Raw genomic sequence first — 19,888 nt, forward strand, 5'->3', positions numbered from 1 at the left:
AGCTGGCTGGGTCCCTCTTCAGCCCCCCCACCCCCAGCTCTCTCTTGTCCTTTACTCCTGACTGCTCTTACCACCCTGCCCTTCCTCCAGCTGTTTCTAGTTACCACTGCCCCGTGGCCATGGACTGACCAGACCAGCATTCACAATAAAAGTTTGTTCTAAGTTGACAGTGTCATGTTCCCTGCCCGGCCCTCCGGGTGGAGGTGCTGTGACGGGACACTGGCTCTGCCGGCAGCCGAGGGGAGCGGGGCCTCCGGGAGCCCCGCTTCCGCAGGTGTAAATGCTCCCTCCACCAGCTATCTTTGAACCCCACTTTCCTCCTCACACAGATCCCCGCCTCCGGGTCGTGTGGAGTCATTGAGAGTGTGAGAGAGACAGGTGTTCTGGACAGGCTGCACGCAGTGTGCTGCTGTGGGTGGACAACACTGAAGCTCAGGGGAGGAAGGCTGTCTCCAGTGGGTTAGTTCCCACTCACCCTACAGCTTTTCCCAGCCAGCTGGGGGCCACACCTCTGACTCCAGCTGTTTCCACCTGTTAGTGGCTCTGGCTCACTTAGGCTGCTGCCTTTGTAGTCACGGGACTACAGCGTGGTGGCACGTGGCACAGTGGAGGCTGTGACTTCCTACAGCGCTGGGCCACGGTAGAACCTCATTGCATCTAACCGCACCCCTGTAAGCAGTAGTGGTCACTAGAACTGTGCTCAGGAGCCATAACTGCCACTCTGGCCCCAGCCCTCAGGGAGGTAGGTCTGGTATGGCCAGAGAAGCTGACTGAATTCAGTGTTGAACTGTCATTAATAGGGATTACAAAGGTCCCTGCAGAACTCGGTCCTCTCGGCTCTCCATTTAGAGAAAACACCAGCCCATTTCTAGTCAATCAAGAATAAAGTTGTTAATCTGTCAGTCTCATAAAGACAAGACCCCGCCTTCTGTATGTGCAACTTGAGTGTGCCGCATCTTTTCTAGGACTGAGTCTGTAGGGTGGGGTGGGATGGAGGTGGCCAGGTCCTCACATCACATGCAGCAGCTGTCCAGGCTCATTGGTGCCTGGCACTGAGATGATGTAACAGGAATGTGCCGTGGTGCAGGGGTGCATCTGGCTGGGCTGGGGTTAGGGAGACAATGTTGTAAGGGTCAGTGTGAGAGGCCCAGAGGATTTGAATGTGTCCAGGTGGCAGAGGCACTGAGCCCTGATGGTGTGGCAAGTTACTGGACTGTTTGTTGGGTCCCTTCCTGCCCCGTGGTGTCTGTTTTGTGGAAAGGAGTTTGAGTCCAGATCGTGTCCCTGGGCTCTGGGCCAACTTGTACTCCAGCCAGCACCCTCTCCTGCCTGCTGACCAGTCCTTGTTTTTATTTTCTCAGCTATGGCGAGAACCAGCTCTGGGCACGATGCCATGGTCAGTAGGAGGTACCTCAGCCCTGGTGGAGTATCACCCTGAGCTGAGTCTAGGCAGCCGTCAGGGCCTCTCCCCCAGGCCCTGGCACATCCTGGCAGACCCTTCAGGAGACACCTCCTTAAGCCTGAGGCCCTCTGCCTTGGTTTAAGCAGAGACAGGGAAGTCTTCCTCCTCTGGGTACTCTTGACATCCCCTGAAGTCCTCACACTCCCTCCTGCCAGCCCGCAAACCCAGAAACACTGGAGTGGACCCTGGCGGGTCCCACGTTCATCCCAGTGGTTTTTAACCAAAGGCCGGGTTTCTGCGCATTAGGACCAAGTCTTTGGGTATAGTGCTTTGGCTAAGAATTCAGTCCCTCATATCTCCAAGAGCAGCTGAGTTGCTCTGTGACAACCAGAAAAAAAGCAGAGTCCACTGATCCTGGGCATCCTTTATTTTTGCATAGGCATAAATTAGTCTGGAGAGGGTTTTGTTTGTTTAAAAAAGAACCAACAGTGCAGCATCTGTCACAGGAGAGCGAGACAAGCCCGGAGGGCAGGGCTGTGCAGGCTGCCGCTTCCCAGAACACCTAACGGCTCCTGCTTGCCCCTGCCTGGCAGCTCCCCCTGGCCCTTCCCATAGGCCAGGGCCTAGGAACTGAGTAACAGCTGGTGCCCCGCAGAATGGGGCTAGGAATCAAGGCTGGAGCTTCTCAGTTAAACCAGACCTTGAGAATTCTATATATAGTACAGCAGGCCGTTCAGTCTAAGGCCTCTTCCTCCTCCTCCTCCTCCTCACACAAGGGAACTTCTGCCAGCCTCCCCCCCAGCCCCTGCCCAACTGCCCCCCTGGAGAAGGAGTCAGAAAGGAAACGGAATCTAAGAAAGAGCTGAGAGCCCAAGGGAGTTGCTTTAGAGTGGGCAGGACCCTCACTAGGGTCTCATTAGATGGGATAGCCTAGTGTAGCCTCTCCACCTGACACCTTGAGCCACACTGTGGCTATTGGCACTGGACCAAGAGAACCCACAAAGTCGTTTCCCCTCTTCTAGGCTACCCTGATGGAATGGCCCCCAAGAGCCTAGGTCCTCCCCTGGGGGAATGGAAAGCTTGCTCTGGAGCACAGGCAGGATACAGCAGGGATGAAGTAGAGCAGAGCCTCATCCCACATCCGAAGAAAAAGCAATGGTCCCCAGCACTGGGGATCGTCTAGGCTGGCACAGACAGCAGTCCTCAGAGGCACCCAGGAGCTGGTACCCCCAGGATACAAGAAACCCTAGGGGCCCTGTGGGCCGTGATACCTGCCACGCTGGGAGAGCACAGCAGCCTCTGAGTCCTTTACCAGGCGTCTGCTAGAGACAATCCCCGCTGCACAGTGCTGAGCACTGTCCTAAAAGGCCACAAGACCCCCCAGCTCACCTCCCTGGGGCTCTGGCTTAGTGTGCCCATGGCTTTGGCACCTACCAGGAGCTCCCTGGTGCCAGCCCCTCCACCAAATACAGTCTCACTTCCTGACTCCCGGTCCTCCAAAGTATGCTACATATATACACCCTGGCAGGCGGGCGCCCAGCTCTAGAGGAAGGACTGAGGCACGGGAGCCTGTTGGCCACCTCGGGCTGCTTGGCTGTGCAGGGAGTCCGACAGGGCTGCCTCTTAGTCCCTGCTCCTGGAAGTCAGCGCTACAAGCATGTGCGGGCAGTGGTGCGGGGCTGCGCCCCTACTCAGCGCAGGGGTGGGTGCTGGGAAGGCTGAGCCTCCCAGGTGGCTAGCAGTAGGCACGAGGTCTCAAGGGGCTAGTGGGCAGGCTCTCCATGCACCCGGAAGCGGTAGATGCACGTGTACTCGGGGTGGCCCCAGTTGGTCAGGATCCGGAGCTCCACAACTTGGTAGGTGGCCATCTTAGAGGCCTAGGTAGAGAAGGAAGAGGGATTCAATGTCACAGGGTCCCTTGACACCTCACCAACAGAAGGGGCTGGGGCGGGGGGGGGGGGGGTGTCACTCGGCAGCCAGGTGTCTCCTCCCCTGGGGCTCAAAATAAAAACAAAAAAACCCTGAATTTCTAAAGTTTCTATTTCCTGGAACAAAGTTTCTAAGCCAAAGGCCCCGGGGGACTTCAGGGTTCCTAGGGCTACTACTCATGTGAGCGGGCCCTTGGGCCATATGTGAACAGTCTGAGTACCAAAGGCCAGCACAGTTCATCCGAGAATGATGAATTCATTCCCAGTCGGTTAGCATTATCATGCATAGAACTCTCATAGGAGGCTTGTGGACAGGGTTTGCTTTTTTTCTGGTGTGTGTCTACCCTGTACTTTGTGCTTATAGAGCTGAAGAGCTGGCCCAGCAGTTAAGAGCACTGGCTACTCTTCCATGTGATCCAGGTTCAATTCCCAGCACCCATAGGGCAGCTTCTAATTGTCTGTAACTCTGGTTCCAGGGCATCCAAAGCCCTCTGCTGGCCTCCTAGGGCACCAGGCAAACAAATGGTGTGCGTGCGTGTGCACGCGCACACACACACAGAGGAAAAACACCAACCAAAGAATTGAAATGAACTGAGCCCCATCCCTCACACCAGAACCTGCCTCTGTCCTAGAAGATCGGATGCCCACTATTTAGGCCACGTGCCCTGTCTGAAACTCTGGCTGAGTGCACACTGATCCTGAACAGCCATCATAGTTACATCCTTGTCACAACCCTTCTTTAATAAAACTCACTTCAGCGGAGCCCTGCTCAGGAAGCTCCGGATGCTGCCGTCTGTCATTGACAGGAGTCGTGTCTACCCTATACCCCGAACTAAGGCAGGATGGGAAGACAGATGTCTGAACCCTGTTCCTGGCGGTGCCAGTACGGGGAGACGTCTGCTGTTGACGGGGGTGGGGTGGGGGGCAGTGTACTACCCCGTAAGCACACCGTCCTGTACCTGGAAGTAGAAGGTCTGGATGGGCTCCCCATCCTGGTCATAGGCAAATGTGCCAAGAAGTGTCCCTTCCTGCTGCAGGTCTTCATCAAAGCCCTGCAGAAAGCATACAGGAATGGGGGGTAAGGGGGGCCCCCACACTCTCACAGCTGGTGTCCTTCATCACAGCCTCAGACAGCTACACAGGAGGGCCAGGGCCTGAACCCCCTCACTGCCAGAGCCACCCAAATGTGACTCTCAGCCAAGACGCCCTCCCCCTTTTATCCCCACACGGAGCAGGTACTCACAAAGATGGCGAAGTCCTTGGGAGCACTGGAGATGGTGCTGTTGGGGGACAAGGCCTTGGGCACATGCTCTAAGGTGACGGCTGTGGGGCGGATGCGGGCAGAGAGGCGGACCACAGCAAAGCCCTGAGGCCCCTGGAAGGCCCAGCAGTTGCCTGGGTGCACATCTGGCTGGAGAGGGTGAAAGGCACGTCAGCTGAGGGGCTTCAGTACAGGCCTGGCTAAGACGGGGGCATCCCCCACTGCGTTCAGAGTGCACTGGGCCCTCCCAGACGACCCACCTGGAGAATGACTCGGGGTGACTGGGAGTGGTACCACAAGGGGATGCCGAAGAGGCTGAGGAGGGCCGTCTTTGTCTCGTAAGTCTCGGAACACCGGGTACTGATAACACTGGCTCCTGTCCCGGGAGAGAAAGGTTTTTAAACTCACAGTGGGGAGGCCCAATAAGTTCCGGGGGTTCCAAGACGGAAGAGCTGTTGCCTGTCTCCGCACAGAGCATGGAGACAAGTACCTGAAGCCCAGCCCTTAGTTCTAACCGAGAGTCACAAGGCCTCTCCCAGCCAGGGATGCCACTCAGTGTCTCATGGCTTCCCTCAGCTGCCTCTGGCCTTGGTTGGGAGTCCAGGTTGGGTGTCTGGTTGGTACTGGCCCCAAACCCTGGCTGCTTAGCTCTGTGCTGCCTGGTAGACTGAGGGCCTACCCATTGTGAGGACCTAGGGAAGACCAAGCGGTGAAGGCAGCAGACACACCTCCTGATTCCAGGGCGTAGTCTACCATCCCAATCCGGTCCTCACTGTAGCGCTGCAGGGCCTGCTTGACGATCCGGTGCACCTGCTAAAACAAGTCCCAAGGAACAGAGGGGATGTGAGTGGGCACAGACATTGCATGCATACCCACGGACTGCCCCTACTAGACTGGCACCAGTGGTACCCGAGCCGGTCTTGTGCACCTCCACCACCCACACTTGGCCTGGACATACACCCAAACCTCCAGCCAGGAGGGTCCATCCTTATGTCCTAGAACATGTGAGGAGCTGGTAGTGTAGGAGGGTTCGGGTCTACAGCTTCCAGGGAAGAAAGCAGTGTGCTGCAGGGTAGTCACCCCTTACCTCCTCTGTCACCCCGACCACGCCTTCTTTCTGCAGTGTCCGCCCCAGAGAAGCTGCCGCCTCCCTGGCTGACTTGCCCTGCATCTCAGCCACGCTGGCAAGGATCTTGCTCTCCAGCTCCTGCAGCTGGGCATGCATCTCATCTCTCCGTAGGAGTCCGCTACGGGCACCCTTATCTCGGAGAAGGAACTGACTGACCCAGTCAGGGAACTGGGATTCCACCTAGGGACAGAGGCAGGATCACTAAGAAGCTTGCAGGAATGGCAGGGCTGGTGACTATCACTCAGGGAGGGGGCAAAGCCGGAAGGGAAGGAGACCCTGGGAGAGAGGTTAGAGGTTAGGAACTACTTTCCAGGCAACAGTGACCAGGCACGGATAGCATTTCCCCCAGAGTCCAGGTCTGCATCTGTCCAGCTGTGCACACACGCGCCTCTAGAATAGCTGGCCAGGGGTACTGCCCCGGCTGATGGACCCCGCCCCCAGGTGGGTGGTCTCAGAAGGGAGGGTGTTCGGCAGGGCTTTGGGAAATTCCAACTCACATCAGCTCTGGCCGCCTGGATTTTCTGCGGCAACAGTCCCACTTCATCTGCCACTGAGTTCTGCCTCAGCGTCAGGGCAGCCAGCTCCTGCCGTAGGCTGGCCAGCTGGGCTTCCAGCCGTCCCAGCTCCTTCATGGAGCTCTCCTGGAAGGCCTCCTGGGTCATCCTAATCCCAGAGGGAGGGAAGCAAGGTAAGGCCATGCTGAGGAAGGAAGAGGACCCGAGGCTGACTCCTGTCTTAAGGTGCATGCCCACCGCTCACTGTGTGTGAAGGAGCAGGACTGCCCTTGGAGTGTGCAGCAGAACACAGCACAGGAGCTTGGGAACTAGCTGGCCTGATTCCTTCTAAGCTTGGAGCACACAATTCACAATGCCATGGCTTCCCATGCCTTCACAGCCTGGTCCCAAGAGCATAAGCCACAGAGAAGAGACCAGCCCACCAGCTCCGGGTTCACCCAGTGCCTGTCCCTGCCACCCCCAGTCCTTACCAACCTGCCCTGTACCTTAGAGGCTGCAGGCAGGGTCCTAAACTAAGTCTCAACCAGCCTTCCTCAAGGGACCAGACCGAGCACTAACGGGTGGCAGAGCCGGCCTGGGCCAGATGGCAGCCATTACCTTTGCCACTCTGTCTTCAGCTGCTGGACACGAGCCTCAGACTCCTGGGAGCAGGAAGGAGGGACAAGAAATGCAGAGTTCAGAGAAATCTGAAGACCTGTTCTATGTGGGAGTCTTTGCTTAACCACATCCCTGCCTCAGGGTCTCCCAGCTCTTTCAGCAGAGATCAAACCAGTTGAAGGCCTTCTGTGAATCTCCCAGACTCACTCCCACCTAGGTAAGTTTACATTCACCGAGCACAAATACTCCCAGCACAACTACCGTCCTTGCCCCATGCACGTCCCAGGGGTCACTGTGGAGCATCTACCTGAGGCAAGGTCGGCCCCTGGAGAAGGCATGAGACGACCCCCTTCTACTCAACATCCCAGCAGCGTCCGTGGAAGAACCACGGACAGATCTAAGTTTGGGTGAGATCCCAGGGCACGGCTACATGCCACTGACCTGAGAGGCCTGGACAATCTTCTTGAAGAGATCTTCTGAGTCTTGGTGATGCTCTGCCCTCAGGGCTGCCAGTTCTTCCTGTCAGGTATGAGGAGGAAGCTGGCCTTTTAGTTCACTCTGTTTTGTTTTAGACTGTCTCTCTGTGTAGCCCTGGCTGTCCTGGAACTCTGATATGTAGAACAGACTGGTCTCAAACTCAGAGATCCACCTGAGTGATGGGATTAGAGGTGTGTGCCATCATGCCCTGAGAGACTGAGGTCTGACAGCTGCCCTTGGAGGAACACATGTCACTAGGATGTGGTCTGACTGGGCTCGTCCTGGGACTTTTAACTCCAGGGCTTCAGCTCCTGGCCTTATGCTACAAGGCTCTGAAACCAAGGAGTACCACCTGGTGTCTAACACGTTACTGGTGTCAGGCACTAAGCTGGACACTCCCACCATGGAAGAGGGAGCATCATCTTGACCGGGTACCTGGCAAGTGACTCTATATTACACACTACTGTCTCCCTCCTGCCCTGCGGGTCCTCCTGCACCCAACGTGTGTGCTTCCGGGGTTTTCTACGGCATCACCGTCAGGGGATGTGCGGTCCCACACCCAGGCAACGCTGTTCCCTCACCTGGAGACGAGCCACTGTGTCCCTGCGCAAATCCTCCTTCAAGGCAGCCTCACGGCGGCTCACCAACCCTTCCAGGAGAGACAGGGTATCCTCGTGGCTCAGGCCACTGCTGCCGCTGCCGCCTCCGTGGCCAGCAGCCCCTTGCCGCAGCTCCAGCCGTTCCAGCCGGATGGCCTCCTTCTGCCAGTTGGAGGAAAACTCTGCAGCAAGAGCTTCCAGGCGCCGCTCCAGGGAGTGCACCCGGGAGAGGATCCGCTGCTCAGCCTGGTGGGGCCAGAGGGCAAGAAGAGAAGTTGAGGGGCCCAGGGGAGCCTACCACAAGGCTTTCTGGGTATGGCCACTGTAACAGCTAGCAGAGAGAAGAGAATTTGAGGGACTTCTGACTCAGCACAGCTGGGACATGGCAGTTAGGAATAGTAGCGCACACCTTTAATTCCAGCATTTGGAAAGCAGAGGTAGGTGGATCTCTGAGTTCGAGGCCAGCCTGGGCTACAGAGTGAGTTCCAGGACAGCCAGAGATCTAGTAAGACTCTTGCTTGAAAAAACAAAAACAAAGAAACAACTAGGACATGGCCAGCAGCTGCAGCATATGCCAGGAGCCACAGGGCACACTGCAGGGGCAGGCCAAGGCTCCCTAAATATGTAGTCCCCATCAGAGCCCAATGTGGAGGGAAAGGGGGAGATGGGGTCTGAACACAGGGACCAGCCATGAAAATTTGGTGAAGTTGTAGGGTGGCCACAGGGACCCAGCAGGGCAGCCCATGAGCTGTATAAGGTTGGGAGGGGTTAGCTTTCGACTTTCAAGTGCTTTCACTCTTCCCTAGATAACTACGCCAAAGGATGTCTGGTTTGAAAGCTTTGCATTTTCCTCATTTAAATGACTGTCCTACAGAGAAGATGTAGTAACAGCCATTTGGGCAAGGGTGGCATCTGATAGTGTGTCATGAATTCTGAAGACTCTTGTTGGCCAAACAACATCTTTGCCAAGAGAAATGACAAAATGCAATCTAACAGTCGATCCTTAAAGAGTAAAGGACTTTGGGGCAGAGGTCTCAGGTTTTAGAAATTCTGTTTCACACATATGCTCCCAGGACTCAAAAGGCAGCAAGCACAGAATCCCATCCCAGCCTGCCCTGCCTGCCCCTGCCCCTCTCCAAATCAGCTGTCTTCACTGGTGTCTTCACACTAGCGGAAGCCAGGCCAAGCTCTGCTGGCTTTACTTCCCCTTTCCACATGAAAAGTGGCCCAAGACTGTGTTGGTCCTCATCTCTTCAAGGGGAAATTTTAAAAGGAGTTTGCAGATGGTAGGAGATGCCATCATTTTAAGAAGTAAGATCAGCCAGGTGGTGGTGGTGCACACCTTTAATCCCAGCACTTGGGAGTCAGAGGCAGGAGGATCTCTGTGAGTTCGAGGCCAGCCTGGGCTACAGAACAAGATCCAGGACAGGCACCAAAACTACACAGAGAAACCCTGTCTCAAAAAAAAAAAAACAAAAAAAAAAAAACAAAAAACAACAACAGCAGTAAAGGTCATACTCAGGAAAAGTACCGTGCTGGAACATATTAGTTAAAACGTGGCAAGCTTAACACTACAGGTACAAGCAAAGTTCAAATCACTAGAGGATAAAGAGTTTGGGGGGTTTGTTTTCTTGAGAAAGGGTCTTACTCTTAGTTCAGACTGTCTTGCAGTTTACTATGTAGCCCAGGCTAACTGCAAATTCACGGGGATTCTCCTGCCTCAGCCTCCCAAGTGCCACTATGCCCTGATGAGACAAAGAGATCTGTGTGTGTGCCACGATCCTGGGCGTGTATGCATATGTGTGTGCACATGTATGTGAAGATGTGCTCGCTTGTGCACCAGGGGAGGCCAGAGGCTGGCATTAGATATCTCTCTCTATGGCTCTCCATCTTATTTTGTGAGACAGGCTCTCTCACTGAACCGGGAGCTCACCATTTCGGCTAGCCTGACTGGCCAACAAACCCTCGAGATCCACCTGACTCCACCGCCACCCCCAGAACCAGGGCTATAGGTGTGCACTAGTCATACTGGGGACCTGAACTCAGGTCTCATACACTCACACAGCAAGTATGGTGTGCCTTGAGCCAGCCCCTCTAGCCCTGGGGCAGAGCTTTGGGTGTCCTGTATTTCTACTACATTCTGGTTCTGTCCACTTGTTACAACTAGCTGCAGGCCCCTGGAGAGCACAGCCTGGACCTGCCCCATCTTAAGACCTGAGCCGATTTTAAACTGACCACCAACTCACTCCCACGTCTGCAGCCTCTGCAGAGGGGCCCAGCAGCCGCTTGCTGGAGAGGCCTCCCTCTCCTTACCTCCCCCTCCTTGAATCTGGTCTGTCCCTGATATTCGCTTCTGCAGCTCCCAACTCATCTGACTTGTTTCCCCCTCCTAGAACACAGCTGAGCTGCTGTGGGAGCTAGCCCAGGCTAGCCTGCTAGGTGAACAAAGCACCTGGGCCAGCACCTGTCCCACTGAGCAACTAGCACAGCCTGTCCTGGTGCGGCCCAGAAGGGCCCCCTGAGCCTTCTAGACCCACAGCCACTACATACTTAGTGTCTTAAGCCACAAGTTGAAGTTGGGGAGGGGGGAGGTGCCTGATCAGGATGTTACGCACAGAAGCCGCGGCAATATGGAGAAATCGCATTGAAAGGCAACAAGACCGTTTGCCAGCCCCTTCCTTCTGCTTTCTGAGCATGCACACAACTTGAGCGGTGTCTAGGGGACAGTTAGCTCCCCCACGACCTCCACCTCACACAGCCAACCGGGGAAAGGGTGCTGTAGTTCTGTGTGAGCCTCGGGGCCACTTGAAAAGTCCGGCTGCAGAAGTCCGCTCCCCCCCCTCCCCCCCCCCCCCCGTGGACTCACCTGGAAGTGCGGGGAGGCATCTCTGGATTCCCACACCTCTGGCTGCCTCCTGCTCTCTTTTGCTGCCCACCAGGAGGCCAAGGTGGGCTGCAATGTATGCAGCCCGAAGGGGTAAAAATACCAAGCACCTAGGCACAGGGAGAGCATACTTAGAACCTGTCATGTGGCCTGTGTCACCCACTGTGAGTCCTGCGCTACCAGGGGTGGAAACGACACCCCATGACACCTCACAGCACATGCATGCTAACATCACCCGGGTTCCTTCGCTCATTCCACAGACAGTGAGACTTATGTGAGAGCACCTTCCTTTACCAGCTCCAGATTTCCAGGCCCCGATGGTAGCCTTCACCTCTCAGTCCTCTGGGGAGCTCTCACAACCTACCACTGCTGCCCTGTCCAGCAGAAGGCTTAAATGGCTCAAATGGCCATTTGTGAGGGGGCTTAGCCGCTCTCCAGCTCCATGGGCTGCTGACACTGAGCATCACTCAAGAGAACACAGCGCCCACCCGCTTCAAGTTGGGACACTGAGTTCCCAGGATCAGGGCCCATGACTACAGTCACAGAGAAACGGAGAAAAGAAACGTCTGTTTGCTACTTAGTTACCAGCCTTGAGCAGGGAGGGGAAGGGAGTCTACACAGGCACTAGGTTGTGTAGACACCACACACACACACACACACACACACACACACACACACACACACACGCTCCCTGAGCAGGTCTGGACCCTCTCCACTCACACCTCCACGTGCCCTGGCTGTGACATCAGCTCTGTCCACCCCATGAGGAAAGGGTGACGCTCAGCTGAGTTGTGCTTCTCGCCTGGGGAAGTGCTGGCAGAATAGACACCACACTATGGTGAGTAATAAAAGAATTATTATTTTAAGGGTGATGCCCAGTTTCCACTAGGTATGAACAAGTTGTTCTTGTAACAGGAAACAAAAAGGAAACCAACATTTGGAAAAATGTTCTGCCCTCTTATTAATAAAAGTATGCCGGGCAGTGGTGGCGGCGATCCTTTAATCCCAGCACTTGGGAGTTCAAGGCCAGCCTGCTCTTCAGAGAGTTCTAGGACAGCCAGGGCTACACAGAGAAACCCTGTCTCTCCGCCCCCACCCCCAAAAAAGTACAAGACTATAAAAACCAACTTTCTTGAAGCTACTGCAGTCATTGAGTGAGCCTGGACTACACAGCTAAATCACATGAAACCGGAAACTCAGTGAGACTGTCCAGTGAGAAGCGGAACACCCGAGGCGAAGACGCCAAGAAGGCTCTGTGACAGGCAGACTGAGGCAGAGCTGTGGCCAAGCGGCTCTGAGTGTCCCAGCCAGCTCTCTTTTCGCCGTTTCACGGCTTCTAGCTTAAAGGCAGCCAAAGGTTTCACTTGCTCTTGTGAAAACAATCCACTTGCACAGACTGTCCTGATTTGGAATAGAGGGAAAATAGCTGCTCCTAATAATAGCTCAGAGTTCCTGCTTGCTGCCCACAGAGTAGCTGTCCGGGGCGTGTACTCCCAGAGGCAGCCTGAGCTACAGCAAGGGCAAGGTCAGATGAGGCACGTCCCCTCAGCCCTGGGTTACTCAGACAGGACAGCCTGGGTCTGTAGGTGGGGCAGGGGGAGGGGGAAAGTCAGGCCCAGGGCGCTGCCTGTGATCCAGCCCACTGGATCACTGCTATCCAGTGTCCGCCACACCCTACCCCTGGATCACTGTTATCCAGTGTCCCCCACACCCTACCCCTGGATCACTGTTATCCAGTGTCCCCCACACCCTACCCCTGGATCACTGCTATCCAGTGTCTGCCACACCCTAGCCCTGGATCACTGCTGTTCAGTGTCCCCCACACCCTGATCACTGTTGTCCAGTGTCCCCCACACCCTACCCCTGGATCATTGCTGTCCAGTGTCCCCCACACCCTACCCCTGGATCACTGCTATCCAGTGTCCCCCACACCCTACCCCTGGATCACTGTTATCCAGTGTCCCCCACACTCTACCCCTGGATCACTGTTGTCCAGTGTCCCCCACACTCTACCCCTGGATCACTGTTGTCCCCCACACCCTACCCCTGGATCACTGTTATCCAGTGTCCCCCACACCCTACCCCTGGATCACTGTTGTCCCCCACACCCTACCCCTGGATCACTGTTATCCAGTGTCCCCCACACCCTACCCCTGGATCACTGTTATCCAGTGTCCCCCACACCCTACCCCTGGATCACTGTTGTCCAGTGTCCCCCACACTCTACCCCTGGATCACTGCTATCCAGTGTCTGCCACACCCTACCCCTGGATCACTGTTATCCAGCGTCCCCCACACCCTACCCCTGGATCACTGTTGTCCCCCACACCCTACCCCTGGATCACTGTTATCCAATGTCCCACACACCCTACCCCTGCCTCTAGCTCCCCTCTCTTCCACCCCTGCTCACCATAAGTCAGACCAGTCAGGAGCAACAGGAACAGGAGGAACCACAGGAAAGTCTTCAGGTTCAGTGGGAAGTGCCTGGACCTCGGGAGGGCAGACAGAAGGCAGACATCAGCCTGTGGGATCTGGGCCTCCATGCTCCACCCGTCCCTTGGGGCTTTTCCAGAACTATAAACTAGAGTTAGAGCATGCTCCCTTCAGCTTCCCATGGGACTAGGGCTGGATTAGTCCACTAGAATGGGACCGACCGGAAGGTCCTCAGAGTAGGGAAATTTTGGCTCTATGTATCTTAAATCTTATTTTTAATTATGTGTATGTATGTGTGTAGACATGTGTAGGTGAGTGTAGATGCTTTCAGAGTCCAAAAGAGGGTATTGTATCCCCTGGAACTGGAGTTACAGATGGCTGTGAGCCACCATGTGGGTGCTGGGAATTGAACTCAGGACCTCTGGAAGAGCAACCAGTGCTCTAACCACTTAGCAATCTCTCCAGCCACCCCACACACCCACCACACATATATTTTTGAGATAAGGTCTTAATAGGTAGCCCAGGCTGATCTGGACTCCCCATGTAGCTCAGGCTGGCTTCAGACTCAGTCCTCCTGACTGATTCTCGACTCTCTCGGGTTCTTTGGTGACTCTCCCCATGCTCCATGACCTGGACTTGGCCACAAGTGCCCTGATCTCCTGGTTCTAGCCTTTGTTCTCTGCCCAAGGGATATGGTCCTAAACCTCTGTTCTGCTGGTTTGGGAACTCGGGGAATAACCCCACAGCATCCTCAGACAATGCCTCTTCATGGCTTCTGACCATGAGCAGAACTCTGGAATGCAGCCTGTCATAGGCCTAAGGAGTCAGAACTTTCTGTCCCACTTTTGAATCAGTGCCTCACAGCTTGCCAGTGGGAGCAAAGGCAGCCTTCCTCTGAGGATGGGAAGTAGCTGGGCTGGGTGGCACTTGGTTCTTAGGAAGGACCCAGGTGAAGCACAAACTGGCTGGAAGAGTTATCAACTAGAAAACCTGCCTCCACCAAAAGCCACAAGCCTTCAGGGAACCTTCAGGCCACATTCCAGCTCAGATGCTCTGTCAGGCCCTGTGGCAGCAGGTCGTTCTGATTCATCATCAAGGCTGGAGTCTCGCTCACCTGGTTAAGACGAAGACGTCCAGGAGGGAGGCGGCGGTCGTCAGGCGGTACCAGGTGGTGCCAACCCACCAGTAGAGAAGACCAAAGAGCCGGCCTGAAAAGTGGCCACTAAGCCTAAGACTTGGTCACACTTAACACACTCCCTTTCCCCATCTGTGTGCCCCGGCCCAGCCCTCGCCAGGCCCCCTGTGTCCCACTCCACACAGTGACCCCTTTCCAAGTCCACCCGCCCAGTCTTCCTGTCCCCAGCCTGCTCTGCCATGGTTCCTGCCAGAGCTGCTAGGGGTTTCCCACAGCTCTTGGCTTCCAGAGAGTATTTCACAGGGAGCCTTCCCGACTCCATCTGGGGGCCCAGTCACGCGGGAAGGAGTGCCTGCCGCAGAGTGTGGAAGTAGCCCAGCATGCCGTGAGCACCCACCTGGAAAAGTGACCAGTGTCCAGACAAACGAGCCTGCCCGAGATGCTGCACTCCTTAACCCTGACCCTGAACCGTGCTCCTCGGAGTCCGCGTAGCCTGCAGGGAAGGGGAGGAAGCAAACTCAACTCCTCACCGTCACGGTGAGCCCCGGATGTGGAACCCATTTTCTTCTGGAGCTGAAGCCTCTCCTCCTCCTCCCAGAGCGTCAGACTGGACCGGCACACAGTAGGTCAGGAATGTTTGTGAGCTGATGAGATGGGACAACTCCAACATCTCTTTCCTGGTCCTGGGGACTGAATCTAGGACCTGTGCTCGCTGGAGTACTGTGCCCCTGAGCGATGTCTCCAGACCCTGACATTGTATTTCCCTTTGCAGCCTTCTCCTTGCTGACTACAATCTCTAGTTCCTTAGAACCAGACAAGAGCATCACTCCTGCACGTAACGGAAATTACTGAGTATTGGCCATGCTTGAGTTCCAGGTTAAACTGCCCAAACGCAGTGCTGTGGTTCTGGGTCACTCACAGACTAGTGGAGGAGCAGCCTACAGAAGCACAAAGTCCTGGGTGAGAGACTGCTTGGGCCAGGAGGGAGAGCTTTGGTGTAGACACCCAGTAAGGTGTGCACATGTACAAACGCACGCACGCACGCACGCACGCACGCACCGGGCAGTGGTGGTGCATGCTTTTAATCCCAGCACTCGGGAGACAGAGCCAGGCGGATCTCTGTGAGTTCGAGGCCAGCCTGGTCCACAGAGCGAGATCCAGGACAGGCTTCAAAGCTGCACAGAGAAACCCTGTCTCAAAAAACCAAACACACACACACACACACACACACACACACACACACACACACACACACACGGTTGCATGCTTGCTTGCTAGGCCAATTCTCTACCACTGACGCTCTATCCCCAGCTCTCAGTGAAGCTGTGAAGTGTCCATGACGGCGAGGTTACCTCACACTGTCAGGGTGCCCCTGTTCCCAGGTCCCCTGTAGCCCTAGAATGCACTCACAGGGGCTAACGAGGCAGCGCCTACCTGCAAAGTCGTCCTCTGAAGAGTAGCCTGAGGAAGAGCCGAAGAAGTCCTCGGAGGCCTTGCTCTCGGTGGCCAGCCCGTTGGCTTTGCTGCTGTCCGAACCACCGGTGCCTCTCCTCCTCCTCCCCCGCAGCTCCCCGCCTGGCAGGGGACAGGGGCTCTGTCAAGCGCCCACAGCCTCCACCTCGGTGGGCCTGGGGCTGAGGGGTGCTCCGAGGAGCACCCTCTTGGAAACTCTGAGGTGGGAGGAATTTGAAGACTAGGTCTTAGGAGGGAGATGGGGGGTGGGGTGGGGTACTCACTCCAGTACGGCTCACTGTGGAGACGGTCATCCAGGAGGGCACTCCTGGCAAGGGACGCGGCCCGGGGGCTGCCTATGTAGGACTCCCGGACCACAGACTCGCTGTAGTAGGAGGTGTGAGAGTCAGAGGAGGGGCCGAGCTGTGGAGCTGGGGACAGGCGCTTCATGTTGCTAGATTTCCTCTTCAAAGTCCTGTGGGACAGCCATGAGGGGAGAGGTGGGGAAGTGAGCCAACAGCCCTGGCAAGCTCACTTTTTGCGTGGGTAGGCCTTGTTGCCAGGCGACCAACAACCCATCGACTTCTGACTACTTCCCAGCACAGGTACTTAGGTCTCTGCTCCTAGTACCTATCACTGAATCTCACCAGAGATGGGCGAGCTCATCGGTTAGAGACAGAGTCATCGTTCAATTCAGGTTTCTAACTTCAAAGCCAAACAAACGTTTTCCCATGATTCCTAGTGGGACTAGGAGTTTCCACAACCTACTGAAAATCTGGACTAACCTGACCTGGCTTCCCAGACCTAACCAGAGCCTCAGGGGCCTCACGGCTGCAAGGAGGCAGGGTAACAAGGCATTGCTGCCCTGAGTCACGGCCTGAAGATGATGGTGAAATGTGAGGTGTGGGCCCGGGGAAGGCGGCTGGACTGCCACACCCGTCCACAGTAGGACTTGCTGCTGTGAGCCCAGCGTACAGCTCTGGGGTTTCCTGCCTGGCTTTTGTGTGAAGCTGCCTCTCCCCACTTCCTGTTCACTAAACCTGAGGCCGGGTGGCCCCTGCTCACAGTGGGGGGGAGAAGGCACCATCTTGGGCCTGCGCATCCTTACAGACGTGAAGAAAGGCAGGGCCCTTTGGATCAAACACACCCAGGCATCTCCTCTCCGTCCACGGCCTCAGGAAGAGCCGCCTGGCCGTCCCTACCTGAGAGGACTGTCTTTAAACAGGGTGCTCTGGCTCCCTGCCACGGAGCTGGCGCCGCTGCTGCTGCTGCTGCTGCCATCATTGTCATCCTGGGAGTAGCGAGTGAGCCGCTGGCTTCGTCTTGACATGATGGCGCAGGGACCCTCCTCCTGAAGAAAGAAACTTGGGGGAGACCGGGCAACATCTAAGGTGTGGGGCTCCCCAGCGGAGAGAGACTGGCACCACCTCACTGCAGAGAAGAGATGCCCTGCACACCCAGGCAGTGCAGCCCTGTGGTGATGTGGAAGCAGAGACTGCCACCTGACAGGTGCTTTGATCACAGCTTCCTGGGGCGCGTGCCCTCCAGCCCCTCCCCCCACCGGTGCTTTACTGTCCCCCTAAGATGTCCCAGCCTCACACCCATTGCTCCCCTTCCATGGGGCATGCTTTCCTTTCCTCCCCTTTAGTCCCCATCATTGGTTCAGGGCCCCATCCCAATTGCAGAAACCCTTCCCACGGTGTTCCCATTCTGCAGCGCCCCCCCACACACACACTGTGATGTGACATCTTGGTGTGACAATGATCAATGACTACTGGCCGCCTGCTTCCTTTCCTACTTATTAATGACCCTGGCATAAGCAAGGTGGCCATCATCGCCCTTCTACAAGAGAGGAACCTGAGACACCAGCCTGTAGGGGATGGCCAGGTCTCTCTGCTGAGACCGGAGAAGAGGCTTCGGGGCCTGGACATCTGCATTCCATCAAAACATTTACAAGTTGTTTGGGAAGCGTTACAGCTCCATATAACATACACTTGGAACGTAGCTGTAAACTATGTGGTTACACAGCAGTTACACAACGAATATTTGTTAACGAAGTAACTAACGCAGAAGGTGGAGCTGTTATGTAGTGTTGCAATCAGTCTGGCCTCCAGGACAGTCACTGTCACCCCGTGGGGTGGGGTGAAATTGATAAGAAGGCCAAGGTGAAAAGAGCTGGCCAGAGACAGCTTTCCACCACGTGAGTGAAGGTAAATAAACCTTTCAGCACTGGAACCCAAATTCAAATCTCAGATTACCAACACAGGCATCTCCGAGCCTGGGCTGGCAGGGATTACAAAAATTTATATCCCAACAAGAGTTCCAGGGATTGTGACTTTGTATCACTTCTGATATTCCTGGTAGACACTGACCTCCCAGGGGTGGGAAACACACTCCAACCCTGACCACGGAAACCAGAAGGTCAGGTTCATCCAGTTAGCAAGACAAGTAGCCTCCTGTCTGGGCTGACTGGCGTCTTCCCAGGTGGGATGCCCCTCTGGCATCCTTCACTCTCTTCAGCAGAGTTGGTAAAGGGACCAACTGGTAGGAGCCAAAGCGGGAAGTTGGCCTGGTCCCCTGGGGTTGTATTCCAGTCCTTATAAGGTAGTTCCACCCACGACTGCCACCCCCACCTGACAGCTACAGATACCCACACCCTCCTCCTCTTAACCCCGGCTCTGCTGCAGCAGATGAAGCCTTTGCCGGGGGGGTGGGGTGGGGGTGGGGGGGTGGCGGGGAACGACATTGCAACATGTTTATACAGTACCCACGCTGCTGCTGGCAAGAATCTAAACGGCTCTGTGGAGGTGGGGAGGTAGGGTACGGAACACTTCCAGTGTGCCACCTCCCGGCACTCCCAGAGCTGCGGGGCTCTTATCTTTATCTTTCATGCTGCGTCCTGTTGTCACAAAATAGTTTGCCACAGCGGCCATCTAGGTTTCACAAGATGACAAAGGTCTACACTACACTGTGGGGAGCCCCTAAGATAGACACTCCTCTGCCCCGCCATCAGTTCCAAAACCCTTAAAGAAAACATCCTTCCCCACTTCAGAGCCCTCATTACCACCGAGACTTGGCCCCTACCTTGGGGGAGTCTTACACGTGACATTTCCACTCCACTTCCCGTGGGACACGCAAAGTGCTCCAGGCGCTCGCTCACCCCACTGTCCTGGCTCTAAGTCACACCCCGGCGGCGGGCGCGCGATGGCTTTGTTTTGGTTTGGTTGGGTTAAGCTGTTTTGGAACTGAGCTAAGTGGGCCTCTGTCTCTCCTCCTCCCCCCACGCCCAGAGTTGTGACAGGCGGCGGTGGCGCAGGCTGGGAACTTCCAGTGCCAGGGATCGGTCAGTGGCACTGCCCTGGGCCGGTTTGGGGCGGCTGGGTCTTGGCTGCCCTCCTCCCCGGAGGCTGCTGGGGAAGTCCCGCCTGGGGACAGCGCCCTCCCCGTGACCGCGATGCGTCAGGGCGCCGGCCCGCGGGTGGCCCGGGGCGTGCGCCGCGAGGGGGCTGCTGTGGTCCGGCCTGGCCGGCGCTTCGGCCGGACGGCGACCCGGGTCAGGCCGGCGCGGGGCCGCGGGGAGGCGGGCCCACCCCGTCCCTTACCTTGCGTGGCTCTTCCCGCGTCGGGGTCCCGCGGGCGGCGCCGCGGGCTGCTCCGAGCCGGGCTGGGGGGCTGCGACGCGCGCGGAGCGGAGACGCGGGACGGCGCGGGGGCCGGTGGGCGGACAATGCGGCCGACGGAGGCCCGCGCTGCGCGAGTGGGGCAGGGCGGCGCGCGCGTGGCCGAGTGTGTATGTGTGCGCCTGTCAGTCAACGCTGACAGCCTGCAGCCCATTGGCCGGGCCCCGCCGGCCCGCCCCGCCCTCCGTCGCCGCCCATTGGCCGGTTTGAACACAAAGGCTCCGGCTCGGCCCGCCCTCCGCGTGGGCTCTGGAGTCCGCGCGCGTGGGAAGCGGAAGGCGAGCGCGACCTCCAGGCTGGGAGACCTGAGTGTGCTCTCGAGCTCCCCTGCCCACGCGCGCCCGGCGCAGGGGCCCTAAAAGGCTTTCGGTGACGGCGCACACTGGGTGTCGTGGA

At 56.5% G+C, this 19,888-nt stretch overlaps 1 protein-coding gene across 4 annotated transcripts; it reads right to left on the reverse strand.

The window, feature by feature from the left end:
• Positions 1-1,808: 1,808 nt before the first annotated feature.
• On the reverse strand, positions 1,809-19,580 carry Sun2 (Sad1 and UNC84 domain containing 2). 4 transcript variants are annotated; one of them, XM_028871160.2, is made up of 18 exons: positions 19,415-19,580; positions 17,015-17,176; positions 16,097-16,287; positions 15,795-15,935; positions 14,758-14,853; positions 14,340-14,433; positions 13,203-13,276; positions 10,775-10,902; positions 7,891-8,154; positions 7,274-7,351; positions 6,833-6,876; positions 6,218-6,383; positions 5,679-5,900; positions 5,320-5,404; positions 4,852-4,967; positions 4,574-4,741; positions 4,290-4,382; positions 1,809-3,279 (listed from the first exon to the last, which is right to left on the reverse strand). In XM_028871160.2, the coding sequence occupies exons 2-18, from the start codon at positions 17,140-17,142 to the stop codon at positions 3,166-3,168; spliced, it is 2,202 nt and encodes a 733-aa protein (XP_028726993.1). In that variant the 5' UTR covers positions 17,143-17,176; positions 19,415-19,580; the 3' UTR covers positions 1,809-3,165. The 4 variants fall into 4 exon arrangements, with proteins under 4 accessions (XP_028726993.1, XP_028726996.1, XP_028726994.1 ...); XM_028871163.2 differs by having other exon boundaries at positions 13,203-13,282; positions 17,015-17,163; positions 19,415-19,579; XM_028871161.2 differs by having other exon boundaries at positions 13,203-13,282; positions 19,415-19,579.
• Between the last annotated feature and the right edge of the window lie 308 nt (positions 19,581-19,888).

This window comes from Peromyscus leucopus, chromosome 20 (assembly GCF_004664715.2).
Source record: "Peromyscus leucopus breed LL Stock chromosome 20, UCI_PerLeu_2.1, whole genome shotgun sequence".
Taxonomy (NCBI): domain Eukaryota; kingdom Metazoa; phylum Chordata; class Mammalia; order Rodentia; family Cricetidae; genus Peromyscus; species Peromyscus leucopus.

Bases quoted from the DNA above. Each gene is read 5' to 3' on its own strand.
- Sun2 (XM_028871163.2), bottom strand. From the start codon at position 17,142: ATGTCAAGACGAAGCCAGCGGCTCACTCGCTACTCCCAGGATGACAAT. The intron at 10,903-13,202 runs GTGAGCAGGGGT...CCCTGTGCCTAG, and splicing joins CCTGACTGGTCTGACTTATG to GTGCTTGGTATTTTTACCCC. The intron at 3,280-4,289 runs GTACAGGACGGT...TTCTCTACCTAG, and splicing joins TCCAGACCTTCTACTTCCAG to GCCTCTAAGATGGCCACCTA.